The 14,816-nt window shown below is 55.4% G+C and overlaps 1 protein-coding gene across 3 annotated transcripts in view; it reads left to right on the forward strand.

Moving 5' to 3' along the window:
• Positions 1 to 14,816, forward strand: part of Nfia (nuclear factor I A) — a 319,159-nt gene that overhangs the window by 218,160 nt on the left and 86,183 nt on the right. For all 3 annotated transcript variants that reach the window (XM_004633954.2, XM_004633955.2, XM_023718269.1), the window contains exons 5-6: positions 7,876 to 7,993; positions 10,975 to 11,102. In XM_004633954.2, coding sequence (XP_004634011.1) covers positions 7,876 to 7,993; positions 10,975 to 11,102 — 246 coding nt within the window. The remainder of the gene's footprint in view (positions 1 to 7,875; positions 7,994 to 10,974; positions 11,103 to 14,816) is intronic.

The raw sequence follows: 14,816 nt of genomic DNA on the forward strand, positions 1-14,816 counted from the left end.
GGCCGTGACACGGAGCACAGCCCCTCGGAACGCGGGCCGTGACACGGAGCACAGCCCCTCGGAACGCGGGCTGTGACCTTGCCCTCTGCCCGCCGTCCCGCGCTTCAGCGGCAGCCCGCTCAGACTGCGCTCTCGATCAATATCCTATTAAAGCAGCACGAAAAGTCTCCATAACCTTGGTGGGTAGCTATGTTTATAAATGGGACTCAGCATAATCAGATGGTCAGTAGCAGGCTGTGCTAGTGACTCTAAAATGAGCATCACACGTTTGTATCTGCAGAGCCTGTGGCACCCCTAAGTGAGAAGAGACCAAAGGCGTGTCCCTTTGAACTGCTCGGCCCCACCACAGCAGACGTTGACTGGCCCCGAACCCCGAGCCCTTCTCGTTTTCCTGTCTGAGCTGCCTCGTGCTGAAGATACTTTGGCATTGCAATGTTTTCTAATTGTAATCAACCCGATAAAGAGATAAAGTAATAAATGCTGTCATACTCGAGGAAAAAAACAGGTCTGGCTGTCCATTTCACAGGTTTCCTCCACTATAATTCAGTAATCTTTCAAAATAAATATTGGAATTAAATTAGTTCACAGGAATGTTGCACTGTATAATTTTATTCCTTTCCACGTCTGTGGTGAACGCTTGGATGGTAACTGGCAGCACGGGAAGCGGACTGGTGTGACAGAGACGTTCGTCCCGCTGCCCTTGCCTTCCTGCAGGCGGCCAGCCTGCTCCCAGCCGGCCCCTGCCCAAGCAGAGTGGCTGCCTGGGGTGAGCGCTGCCCCACGGGGCCTGCCTGCCAGCACGTGCGATTCCGGCGGGAGCTGGCGGCCATCATGCCACGGGCCACGCGCACCTGGCGCCTCGTCAGAGTTCTCAGTGGCGCCTTCCAGGGCAGGAGCCCTCTGCTGGGTTGCACCTGCGGCTTCTGCGCCGTGAGCCAGACCGTGGCCACTCTCCCTCAGAGGTGTGACCCAGGAGACGAGACACCAGCTCGGTACCACGCCGGCATGTGGGCATGCTCTCTGGCCCTGCGTCCGCCTTTTTCTAAGCTCCAGGAGTCTGGCTGTGCTGTCTGTGTTGAATGTGTGAACTGGGCAAGCAAGATGGCAGCATGGTGGCCTGAAGGAGTGCAGGGTAGAGGGGTGGGCATCGAGCTCTACCACCGCTGAACCTAGGCCTCGTGCAGCGTCTGACCCTCGCAGCTTATAGCTTCTTTGTTTCATCAAAGATATTAAAGCCCAACAGGACCTGAGTCCTAATGCTGAAAGAGAAATAGCTTTGGGGTGTGGCACGTGTACTGGGAGACTGCTTGGCTCCTGGCCACTCCTGACTGTCCCTGCACAGAGCCTCTGTCCTCCGCTCTGTGCTAAGAGCTGACCCTGGCACTGACTGTGATCAGCAAGTTTTTTAGAGAACTGCTCTGTATGCTGAAGGCAGAATGAGCAGCTTCAGAGTTATGTTGTCATGAGTGATTAAAATGCTGCTGTGGCCCCCTCAGAGTTAGTGGCTCTGATAGAGCAAGAGGTGCCGGTCCCAGCCCTTGTACTGTGTGTTGGGGGGCCAGGAGTTCTGACTCCTCATCTTCTTACCCCAAGCCCCTTTCTACATTATTCTGAAACTGCAGATGTTCATATCCAGTAAGTAAAAGACATTTCTGTGTTTTCCAAAAGCTGAGCAGAAATCCTTTATACCCAACCCTAAGGCCACAAAGATGGCTGAGCATTGGGTGGGACGTACTTTCCTAGGTGACGTTGGCTGTGAGAGGGACGCGGTGGTGAGGGTGTGCAGTGGGCGAGATGTCTAGGGTGAGATGGATGGAGGACACACATTAAGTCGAACGCTTGAGGCTGAACGAATCCTGTATGTGATTAATAGGACTGCACATAATGCCCAAGATGTTTCAATAGATGGAAGAGGCAAAAGTTAAGTAGCTCTTGGTGAAAGTATTGAGATGGGTTATTCGGCAGACAGCTGGATTAGGATGTTGCTAGGGAGAGACTGGGTACAGATTGCTTCCCCACGGCCAGTGGTCACGGGGTCCCAGTGCAGCCTAGGAGGGGCTTAGGCAGGACCCTTCCCTATTTATAGGTCAGCGTGTCAGAAAGAGTAGGCTGCCCAATCCATCCCTGTCAGGGAAGACTGAGCCCACAGCTGAGGCTGTGTCGTAACTAACCAGGCACCACATCTGACCTCAGCCGAAAGCTCTAAGATGCAGAAAATCAATTGCGGTCCCCAAGGCCGAAGCCACTAATGCAGGAGATCAGTCAGCATCACTCCTGCTCCATGGCGCTCTGTGGACTGAGAGCCGGGCCTAGCATCTGCACATCTCCAGCTGGCCCTGGCCACTCCACAGCCCCACCCAACCAGGAAGTGAAGGGGAAGGGTGAGGCAAAGGCTTGGCCCTCCAGAGGTGGATGGTCATCATCTTTATGTTTGGTCTAGTGAACTCCTCTCCCTGGGATTTCAGAAAGGACAGCGAGGCCACAAGTGTGGGGTGCCCTGTTCCTTTACAGACATCGAAGGAACGTCCACTCAGACCCCGCTCAGCAGCTCCTCCAGATGTGTGAGCTCACGTTGCTTCTGGTCCACACAACTGATTTCCTCTTTGTAAGTGAGAATAATACAAGTGAACATCCCCCGGGGAATCCTGCCAGGATGCGTTTGGTAACTCAGCTAGAACATGAGCGTGTTGCCTGAGTCGGTAGGTAGTGTTCACGCATGAGCTCATGCGGTTCTAGTTCGGTGCAGCAAATACTTGTTGCTCATGTAATGAATGGGTGAGCTACCCATTATGCTGTGTGCCCTGAGGAACGGAGGCCTGCAGGAGGCGTCCCGGCCTCTGTAGGGCATTTGTCTAGGTTCCCCAGCATCCCAGACTGAACTTGCTGATGGTAGGGAAGGGCCTGGGTATGCGTAACCTAAAAATGGAATTCATAATATTGCTCCTTGAAGGTAAGCCAGGGTGGGTGGGAGGAGGTATCAGCGAATTGTTTTAATGAAATGGAAAACTTTTTCCCAAAATAAAAATATCTTTATTCACCTCTGCCTACCCTTCCTGTGCCCAAGTCTCTGTCGCTCTGTCTCTGCCTCTCTCCCCTTGTCTCCCTCTATCTCTCCCCCACTCCTCCTGAACTTGTGCCCAGGAGCCAGCCATGGTTTGTTAGCAGTTCCCTTCCATGGAGTTAAAAACATTGTGCTAGGTTTGGCGCCTCATACCACACTTCATGAAAAGCGCAAACCTTCTAATAGCAGGCCAGCCCCTTTTCCCACCAAGGGAGACCCGCGTTTTAGTTCAGTGCCTCTCCTTTATGTCCTTGTTTGGAACACTTTTCCCAGCATGCACTTGGTCAGGGCTGAGGAAGACAAGTGTAGAAACGGGGGCCAGCGCTGCGTTTGCAGACCAGAAATCTGCCTGGTAAGAGTTGCTGAGCCTGTGCTGCAGACACTGCGGAGAACGTACCTTTATGATCGATTTCTGCTTGTGGCGGGCTGCCTGCAGTGTCGTCACCTTTCCAGGCCCTGGCCGCCCACACGGAAGCAGGCCTGATCTGCAGGGTGTCTGAATTGCGGCAGGCCCTGTCCACTACCTCTTACACAAATTACTCGCGCTGGTTTCCTTTTCCACGCAAATTCATCAGTTCACAGCCTTGTAGCCACAGTCGGGAAGCTCTGGCAGAGAGCACAAAGTGATAAAGTGAGCTGATTTCACTATACTTGCATATTTTTTCTTTCCAAAAGCCCAGTCTTATAGGCAGTGCTCAGGAAGCATATTACAGTAAAAGGAAAATAACAAAGGAGTCTGATTTTCTTGCCATAAATTACTTTCCAAGTTAATTTCCTTTAACGATGATTCCAGATTTGCTTGAGTTTTCATGCACTGTGCATTTTACAACTGTGCCTTTGACAGAAGAAGAACAAGTATTTTCCCATGTTGGTTCCTTTTGTGCCGCTGACACGGACTTTCTTCGAGATCTCTGCCTCTAGAATGCAAAACATGGCTGAATTGTTCCAGAGGAGGAGCTGCCACTGTGCTAGGCTGCGCCCCTTCCCACTTGCCAAGTGCGGGCCTCCAGAGTCCACCGGAGGACAGGACCCTGCAGCCCAAAGGACGCACAGCCTGGTCTTCTCAGAGCCGTGTTGCAGGCTAGCGGTGAGAGCTGAGCCTGGCAGTCTTTGAGGGATCTGTGAGCCGCATTCCCTCTTCTCCCATGCCTGTGTGGACTAAGAGGGCCCTCGCTGAGCTCTGGAGTGGAGACCCACGCAGGCGGGTACAACCAGCCTGTGTGGTTGAGTGCTCTGGAACCAGCCTGAGTGGTGGAAAGGCGTCCTGGGCCTGACGCAGGCCCAGGAAACGAGCCTCTCAGGTGGTGTGGGCCCCAAGGGGCTGAACCCTGGTCAGCTGGTCAGCAGCCCCAGTGGTTGCTGTCACAGGAGCGCATCCTCAGGGCACTGTCATCTTCCAAGCAAGGAGCTGGGAAATTCGGATGGAATTTGTTTCCTTCCTCTGTTCCCAACAGTGTGAGCGGAGCAGATCGTCACTGGCAGATGGCGGAAGTTCAATAACCACAGCCTTCTCCAGCTCCTAATGTGCAGACGAGCGGATCATTAAGGGGGCTGGCTACCACAGCAAGCCCTTTCTTCCAGCAGCCCGTATTGCTATGATGATTCCTTAATAGCAAACCATTTATTAAGAAATGACATGGAGAGTGTCTTCCACTCATGACCGAAGTGGGGTGGGGGATGTGTGACTTAGAAATAGCATCTGAAGACAGTTTCCAGAAGCTGACCTTGGAGACGGCTCCTGGGTGGACTGCGATGGCCGCTCTGCTGCTGAGGTGCATTTTGTAGAGTGTTAGGTTCTGTTTGCGTAGCCTAGCGTTCAGGCCAGGAGGAGAATGATGCGTGCTCCTTGATTCAGAGTCCATGTGCAAACCATCAGCTATGGACACAGAAGCACAGGCAGAACTGTCACAAGGAGCCTGGGCTTGGTGGGGAGAGAGGTCTCATGGTCTGACTTCGGGCCCTTGATCTGGGGAACGTGCTTGGCCTCTGTGCCCCACGTGCTTCCCATGGCATCATGATAATTAAATGAGATAATGTGGCCCGTGGCAGTGGTGGCGGTGGTAGCGGCCTTCTTCGCTATCCTTGTCATCACGAGAGCATAAGGCCGGAGTGTTCCATGCCTGGCCTGGGTCCAGGGACCATGTAGGCTGTGTCCTGACCATCTCTCCCAGTCCAGGCCACCTGTACACAGAGCACGCCGGGCGTCACCAGGCAGGCACAGGACATGCGGTGCCTGGGCCTGGCCTCGCCACACCCTTGCTGTGCACCCCCATAGGCCCCTCCCTCAGATGCAGGGCCTCCACAACCAAGTCAGGTTCCACCCAGAAGCCGAACCTGCGCAGGCTGCAAACTGGGAGGGGGATGGGACCCACAGCCGAGCCTTGTCCAGGTGCTTGGAACTAAAAGCAGTTGTTACTGCAGAGGCGTGATGATGTAGGTTCGCGGTGCAAGTCCACTAGGCACTGTGGGCCAGCGCATGGTGAGGCGCACTCTTGTGGGCGCTGTGTCCTACCTGCAAGTGTGCTTTCTTTCCCTTGCCTCTCTGGCTCCCCAGCAGCTGGCGAAGACACTCACGGAAGGCCCCTAGGGTGGGCCACATGGTGACAAAGGAGTCAGTCACCTTGCTCTGAGCCTGTCCACACCTGGAGACCTGCCATTTTCTCCTACCCTTGAGGCCACCATGGGAAGAAAACCCACGCAGACCATGGCCACTGATGGCCGATCTGTTCGTTACGTTCTCCAGCTAAGGACAAACAGGGCTCTTGGCCCAGGACCTGTCTTTCGAAGACTGAGTGCCCTTGCCACTTCCAGCCTGAGTCACACAGAAAGTTTCATGAAATATAAGAGGAAATGTGCAAATGTGCATCTAGGGCCTGACCCAGGCAAAGCCCCTCCTTCCACAACAGCTTGCAGCGAGAGAGGCACTGGAACTTGAATCACTATGTGTCAGTTTTCCGGTGGTAACTGTTTCTTGTTTGTCATTGATGTTTGAGTAATTGCAGTCTGTCAGAATCCCAACAAGCCTCCGTGTGTCCCTGCATCCTCTCCCAACCCCATGGTCCCCAGCAGCAGCCTGGGAGTCTCGTGTGCTCCCCCCTGTTGCGACCTGGTCAGCAGCCCGAGTCTTCTCCTCACCCAGGGGCCCTCCTTTCTGCCCTCTGCATTTGCCAGCAGGCCCTGGCCCTTGGCTTCACCGATTCTGCCTTCACTGGCACCTGTGACACTCCCTCCCCATGACAGTGACATCTCAAGATGAGATAGACATGCTGGCTGACACAGTGCCCATACCTGCTGGTCCCCTTTAGCTAGTGAATAACATTCATCCAGTTGCCACCTACTTGCTAGCTGCCTCCAGAACATAGGGTCAGGGGTAGCACAGGGCACCAACCATGTATCCGTTGTCTCCACTGGGAGTGGAGTGTGGTACCTGCTGGTGTCGAATCCACATCCCTCAGTCTAGCAGGTTCCCTGAGACCAGGCCTTCACCACCCCTGCTCCCCGGGTGTAGGCCATATCGTGTCAGAGGGTGGAGCCCAGGCCTGCTCTGCCCCTGCTGGCCCTTGTGCTCCTGTGGGTCGCCCGAGCCTGGCTCTCAGCCACCCCAGCCCTGGCCTTTGGGGCCTCACACGGGACTAGTGAAGGGGACCTTTAGACTTCGATAGGGACAGCCACTGCCACCACTGCAGACCATGTGACACTGAGTCTGTGCTGGGTTCCATCCCAAATTGTCCCTCAGGGGGCCCTGGCCCAGCTTTCAGTTCCTGGGTCAGGTGTCCCTTCTGATGCCAGAGTGGGTGCAGACCACATTTCGTGGTCGTGCGGCTGCTCCTAGCAGTGACAGCCTCAGGAGCCATCTGCTCCTGAGAATCCTGGCCCTGCGCTGCTCCTGACCTCCTCCTGAGGGGCGTGAGCTTGTGTGGAACTTGCTGCGTAGCGGTGTGTCCACTGCAGGCCTCAGCGTGTGTGGAAGGCTCTGGCCGTCCAGCATGTGGTGCTGCCCATGCACTGTGCCTGCTCTCGGAGCATCTTGGACGAAAGTGTCCATGCTGTTGCGGTGCCACCGATTTTACAGACTTATTCTATGAAATCAGGGTTTTGTTCATTCAAAAGGTTCATGATGCTTTTGCAGACAAGGGTTCCAGAGGCTTAGGACATAGAAGTACAGGGGCTTGCAGCTCACTAAGAGTCACCCCGAAAACCAGTATTTTCAGTGTGGGATCCAAGGTTGGGTCGCTGCTCTGTGTAGGGCCACGACTGCAGTTGATGCCTGCTGAGGGTGCGTTTCCCTCATGGCAGTGGTCAGTGCAGGGGTGGGCCAGCGATCCAGGACAGTTTAGGACGGGGGCCGTGAGCGACAGCTGCGGAGAGCAGCAGGTAAAGGTGGGGTGGAGGGGGTGTCAGCAGAGTGGAAACCACAAGGACCCCACTTGGGGGCTTGAAGGAGGAACCCCTCTCACCCTAAAATACAGGTGAGGAGGAGCTGTTTAGAGCAGACCATTCCAGTGTCTAGGAAAAGCCCTGGCCAGTCACCGGAGACAGGGCTGAGCCCAAGCAAGGGGCAGGCGTTGGCTCCAGCTGTGACCTGGCAGTGGCTTGTGATTACCAGGGAAAGGGGATGAAGGTGGCTGTGAAGAACTGTGTCTCTCTGCGGGACCCTGTTGTCACTGCCCACGGTGCGGTGAAGTCAGGGTGGACCTGATTATTTCGGGTAATTTCGGACAACAGGGCTGCCGAGGGCCCTGAGGAGCGGCCCTCACGAGTCTCCTGCTTACAGAGCCTGGCTGACGCTGCTTCCTCTTCCTTCTTCCTTCCAGCACCCATAGCTGCAGGAACTGGCCCCAACTTTTCTCTGTCAGATTTGGAAAGTTCATCATACTACAGCATGAGCCCGGGCGCCATGAGGAGGTCACTACCCAGCACGTCCTCCACCAGGTAATCCCACGAGGCCCTGTTGGAGGGGCCTTGTGTTCATCTCAGCTCGACTCCACCCCATGCAGGCATCAGGCCTTCAGCAGTGGGCCTGTCTTGGAGACTGCGCCAGTGAAGTGGTTCAGACCCCACACGCTGTTGATGTCACTGGGGAAACAAATACACCAACAGTTGTTCATACGCACTCAGACTCCCCATATAGCTAAACAGGGAGCAGAGCTGTGCCTGATGGACTGAAAATAGTCTTCAGAAGCTGCATCCTGTGCCTGGCTGGGGGGTCAGGAAGGGTGGGGCCACGGTTGGTTGGTGGTCGTAGAGGACAGGGAGCACAGGGAGGTGGGCACTGTGTTCCCCCGAGGGGAGGGCACCCTTGGCTGGGAATGGAGGGCATGCATGGCTCCTGGGGCAGGAGATGAACACTGATGACAGCAGCCCTGTGCCCTGCCCACAGGTGACACTGCGGCTTGGGCCCAGCCCCTCTCCTGCGGAGCCCCCAAGCTGGAATTTCCCTAGAAGACAAAATGGTTTGATATCCTGGGGTGAGGTCATAAAAGACATACAGCCAAGCACAGGTCAGGGCAACCACAGACAAAAGGCAGGGGAAGCAGGGCCCCATGAGGGAGCTGGGGTGCAGCCAGACCGCCTCCCAAACTCCTCTTCCCTGCTGCAGGCATGCAGCAGAACCCCAGAGGCAGCACTGGTGGAAATGTCCCAATAATCAGTCTCTGGCAGGGCGTAGGCCAAGCAGCCACAGTGTTCCTTCACACAGTGGCACTGCACTGGATGCTGATACCAGAGCAGGACAGGCAGAACGTGTGTGTACTCTGCCGAAGGCAGTCTCTCCTGAAGCAAGGCCAAAGCTTAGTGATTGAGAACAATGCCGATTACTAACGCAGACTCCTCCCAGGGCTCCTCCATGACAGTGGAAACCACCTGCCCAGCCATTCCAGTACCTCCAAGGCTGTTAAGGAAGCAGCTCCTCCCCACATGGGACTATGGCTGTATCGTCTATGACGCTGTCTGAAGTCCTGGACTCGCTCTAGTTGTGGGCTCCTAGGGGAGGCTCAAATCCAGAGAACGCTAGGGGCTGGCCAAAAAGCTCAGCAGATTAAAGCACCTGCAAGCAGGTGCAGGGGCCGGGGGTTCAATCCCAGGCCTGCCGTGCTGGCCTTGCCCCCAGGGTGCACTGAGATGGCAGTTGAGCCTGGGCATAGTGACATGTGCCTGTAATCCCAGCTCTTGGGAGGCTGTAAACAGGCAGATCACTATGAGTAGGATCTGGTAGTGAGACCCTGAATACCCTATAGACCCTTCTCTAAAAATTAAAAAAAAAAAAAATCCAGAGAACGGTGTAGCAGGTGAGCAGTCCAACGTGCAGTATCCCGCGGGTTTCCCGCACGTGGCCCCCATGCTTGCGGGAGCATTCACATGGGAGGGCCTCGGCCATGCACTGTGGGGCCACCGTGGGGCCACTTCGCCAGCCCTACAGGCATGGCCAGTTTATAAGCTCAGGCCGTCTCCTTCCCTTACGCGCCGCACGTGTCCTGGGTACTCCAGCCTCACCCAGCCTCACGCACTGTGACAGAGCAGGAACTGGCGAGTCATGTCCCTTAAACGGCGTCACTCTGGCATCCTGTAATAACCAGGCTGAGGAGGAGCTCGTTATAAACGGCATTCACAGCTAATCACTCTACGATATGTTTGTTTTACTCTCATTAGGCTCTTTGGAGGATGGTCTTTAAAACATTCTTTCAGTACATAGACTCAGCAGAATAATCAGTATCAGGATAAAAGATACCAGACTCGTTACAGACACACGGCCTGCCTGCACAGCCAGGCCGTGCGAATGGCATGCGACGGACCGAGATGTCACCTGGCGGCGTGGGGCCTGCACAGCCAGAGTCCACTCCAGCTGAAGCACACCCAGGGAGTCCAGGCTGAGGGACAGAGCTTGGGCAGTGGGGAAGGCCTCGGGTGGTGCCCATGGCTCTGTGAGGCGAAGGCGGCTCCTTGTGAGTCAGACCCACTCAGCAGCTACCAAGCCAGGCCTGCAGGCCTGGGCACTGCTGCTGGCCAAGGTGACAGTGGGCACTAGAAATGTGAAGTCACCATGGACAGGCAGCTGCTCCGCCTCCAGCCTTGCCCTCCTCACAGTTCGTGGACATGGGAATTAGTCTCAGCTCCTACTCCTACTTCCAGGATGATTTCAAGCAGCTTTCAGATTTGATATATGACAGGTGACAGGCATGGAAAGATCCAGAAACAACATGGAAAGGCAGGAGAGGTGGTTATGTCATGCCTACACGCAGCCCTGAGCTTCCAGGTTGTCAAGGCAAGATAGGGAGGCAACACGATACATAATTTGCATTTTCTAATCAAACGGAGCAAATGCATTTAAGGAGGCCAGATTTGCTTGTTGCATGTATTGGAAGGAATTTTTTGTGTATTTACCCTATTGTGACAAAAGGACTTCCATTAGCTGCAGTTCTACCTAAAGTATGCGAAACTTCTTCAAGTAGCTCTGTCTGCACAATGGCAAGGAGAGCCACAGAGACTCCAAGGAAGCAGCGAGGCCTCTGCCCTGGGCAGTGCGTCAGCGCCACCTGCTCTTGCTGGGCAAAGCTTAGCCGTGACACACGGCCAGCAAGGCCAGGCTGCCTGCAGTCAGAGCCCTCCCACCAGGAGCTTCTCAGCCACGAGCTCCACTTGTGCCCTCCACCCTCCCCTCCCCATGCTGCGGTCTGCAAGCCACTGCTTCTGGCTCCCATCATGCCCTGTGCAGGGCTGCAGTGACCACAGAGGTGTCCTGTGCTGCCCTCCTCTCCCCAGCCACTGTCCCTGTTGGTCCCTGTGTGCAGGAGCTGCCCCGCCCACTCCCCACACTCTGGTCTGAGGGCTTCCCCCACTGGCCTGCTGCAGCCAGTCTGGCCGACTCACAGAGGAGACTCGATGGCCCCTGACCATGCACACCATTGTCGTTGCAGCTCCACGAAGCGCCTCAAGTCCGTGGAGGACGAGATGGACAGTCCTGGAGAGGAGCCATTCTACACGGGCCAGGGCCGCTCCCCAGGCAGTGGCAGCCAGTCCAGTGGGTGGCACGAGGTGGAGCCAGGTGAGTGGCCTGGCCAGCAGAGCCAGTGACATGGGCACAGGTGCACGTGAGGCCTGCGGGCTGCACTGAGCAGAAGTCTCTAGGGGTGGTGTGCCATCACCCCCAGGGATGGTCAGCTGTGCTAGGATCCAGTGTTCCATTTGGGTTTGGTTGTGGTTTTCTTAGGGATTTTTGTTGTTGTTTTGTTTTTTGAGAAGGGATCGCACTGTCTCCCAGGCTGGCCTCAAACTGCTGGGCTCAAGTGACTCCTTCCTCAGGCTCCCAAGGGACTGGGACGACACTGTGGGGTTTTGCACTTAGCATTTTTTGGTGTAGTTGTTAAAATTATCTTTTAGTAATCATACCTTAAACCCCTGAGTGTTTGCTGAGTTGGTAGCACAGGAAAGCAAACAAGATCTCTGGTTAGAGTTCGCAATTGAACTTTCGGGCACACTTCGTCGTGTGTGGTGTTTCCCTGTTACTAGACATCAGAGTCGTACGCTTTATGAATTTCAGAGCTGCCTGTGTGCTTCCTGCTCTAAACTAAGCAAGTAATGCTCATCTAACCCCTCGGGCATTCTGGTCTTCACTGAGTAAGCAGTGGGAACCATTTGGACAGCAGAGCTTTAAGCTGCCCCAGTCACCATGTGCCTTGTGCGTGGCAGCGGGGCCCAGAGGCCAGGCTGTGGGTGCAGCCCCAGCTGCCGTGGGCCAGTGGCCGGCCAGGGCAGCCCTTGCACATGCCTCTGCTGTGTGGCTGGCTCCCAAGTAAAAGATATGCCTTTCTGGGCTGGTCTGCACACTCACCTGGCATGGCAAGGGCTCTGAGCGAACCTAGGGCCAGCCTTGTTCTTGGGCCCCAGCTCCTTCAGGAGACAGCGCCTACCCAGGGTGGGACAGGGCGTCTCAAAGGGCACCCTGGGCCAGGTCTTTGCTGTGGCATCAGAGCGCGAGCAAAGCAAAGCAAAGCTCAGCCCATCCAAGCTAGATCTCTGCTTCGCAGGACTTCCTCCGCTGCCCTGCTGCCAGCACCCGGAGCTCTCAGGATCTCAGCAGAGAGGAGTCACTGCTGACAGAGAGAGGTGCCTATCACTTTTCCTCAAAAATCAATGACCCTCAGCCCATCAGGCCTCCGTGACCTAAAATAGCTGCTGCCTCTCCTCTTAAAATTCCTAACTCCACTCCCCTGTCTTTGCGCGTCTCGGTCACTGTTTCACCCTCACAGAGAGGACTCCGGCCACCGTTCGCACCTCTGTCCCTGGCAGGGTTTCACACATCACGGGGTCCCAAAACTGACTGGATGGATGAAGGCACGCAGCAGCGCGTGCGGGTCCCCAGGAAGCCTGAAGGCAGGGCTCGCTGCCAGCAGTCTTCTCTCAGCGCTGCTTACCGTCTTTTAGTCTGTAGGCTTTCAGTCACATCTCGTTTCTAGAAAGTAGGAAGCACTCAGTACGTCTCAGCCAGAGACCCACTGGCAACACAGGCGTCCAGCTGTAACACAGGTGCCCCTGGCCGCACTTGTGCTTCAGAAAGCAGGTGCTTCTCTGGTCAGTGATAAGCAGGGCCTTTAGAAGTAGGGCTCGGGACATGGTGCAGTTCTTGGCTTACTTTAGTCTGCTGTAATCCTGAAGCTTGTGTGTTAGGTTCTTGGGGGCTCCTAGTGCTGGCACCCTGATCTGCCTGACAACACCATCGCCTCCGAGTGGAGAGAGTGCACCAGCGTACAGGTGCAGCTCGACACTGCTGGCAGCGATGGAGAAGGCAGCGGGGCGCGGCAGTGCGGTTCTGCTGTGTACCACTGAGGACGGTCAGCCCTGCTTCCGCCACCGTCACAGAACAGTGGCCGTTCCAGAGCTCTGACAGCATCGATGCCTTGGCTGTGTGCCTGCACTGATGGAGCCGCGGGGAGCACCACTGGTAACAGTGCCCGCCTCCCTTATCTCTTTAGTATTGACCCTGGTCATTAGAGACTGGCGTACCAGGGCCTGGGCACAGTGACAGGGCCTGCTCATTAACCTCACTAAGGAAGAGCGGCCCAGGGAGGCTGGACCACTGAACGAGCTAACCACCTCATAGCATGGCCTGGGATGCTTTACCATGGTGTTCGTTCCCACAGTCCCACTGGTTTGGGCCATGTGGGCACCCGTCCCGCTGGTTTGGGCCACGTGGGCACCCGTCCCGTGGGGATGGACCCTGGTGGTACAAAGGATCTAATTACTTTTATAGTTTTTTTTTACCATTACAATTAATAAGTATTATTGATTGAATCTAGTTATAGTAATCAACAAATTTACGTCACTAAGTGAAAATAAATTAATTTATATTCGTGAATGTCTTTAAAATTTGTTATAAAGGCGGTTGATTTACAGAAGGCAGAAGACATTAATGAAGCCTACACATAGGTGAGCTGTGTAGCACCACACGATGGGGTTCAGATCAGAGCTGCCCAGCAGTGAGACAAAAATTACGATCCCTGGTGAACATGCTAATACCAGGAAAGGCCTAAAGCAACCTGGTGGCCTGTAAAACATCCCCCGCCAGAGGGAAGGAAACCTCCTCACGTAAGCGCATGTGCTTTGTGCTGTGTGTCGGGTACACACATGTGGTCATCGAGCCGTGGCTGCCTCTCCAGAAGCTGTGCTGTTGCGTGGCAGCCGCGCTCCGAGTGCATGGCTAGTGGACAGCACACGGCGCGTGGGAGGCCGAGCTGCGCCTGCCGGCCCTCAGCGCCCCCACGGGCCCTGCTCGCGGCCCAGGCGCACGCTCCGGGCGTAGAAGCTTCCGGGGAGCACGGCCTGGGTTTCTGCGGACAGCGGTGCCTGCCTGCACCCCTGGACCCTGCAGCCGTGTTGGAAGAGGCATGAGGCTGCGTGGCTTTCGGGCAAGAGGGCGATGGAGGATGCACTTCGGTCTGCGGGGCCTGCTTGCACCGAGAAGCTGCGGAGCCCGCTGCACTCCGGCTCGCCGCGCGCTCCAGGAGGAAGAGGTGCAGACTAGAAACGGTAATCCTCACACTCTGCCATGAGCAAGCCTTGGGACTGGTTAGCACACTGCCCTGACTTTTTCTCTCACTGGGGACAGCGAGCAGCCTTGCCTCCTCACAACTATGGAAAGATCAAATGACAAAAAGGCAAGAGCTGCCACCTCCTGAGTGCCAGCTGTGGACAGAGCATTCGCCGCGTGGTGTTGTGCAGGCCACTGTCACGTACAGTCGCTGCGCTGCGGGCCCACAGCTATGCACAACTACCGTGCACTTGTGGTAAGTGAGTTGAAAACTCTCAGGTGTGACAAGGATTAAGATACCATGAAATTCACTGAAGCATACTGTACACAACTGCATCAAGGAGATGGAAAGAGCTTTGTGGGTGATGGGACCCCAGGACACATGCACCGGGCTGAAGACCAGATGGGCTGGCAGCGGAGGCCACACCCAGACCCACACCCCGCCGGGGCCGCCACCTCACCTGTGCTCTGAAGTCCCCGCCAAAACGTCATCAGACCGGTGGGCCATAGAGTTGGGCTGGCTCATTTATGTACAGAAAACACAAGGATTCAGGATAGAGATTAAGTTCATAAAAGGGTAAAATAACCAGCAACTTTAGCTGGAAGAGGCAAAACAAAAGATAAAAGAGAGAGGATGCATGGGTGGGAGGGTGAACAGACAGACAGGACGGTAGCTTAGGGTTTGCTGTGGTGTTTTCCTGTGGCTAATAAATATTTGTCCATGTTTGTAGA

The sequence above is a fragment of the Octodon degus genome, unplaced genomic scaffold (genome assembly GCF_000260255.1).
Source record: "Octodon degus isolate 3935 unplaced genomic scaffold, OctDeg1.0 scaffold00057, whole genome shotgun sequence".
In the NCBI taxonomy this organism is placed as follows: Eukaryota; Metazoa; Chordata; class Mammalia; order Rodentia; family Octodontidae; genus Octodon; species Octodon degus.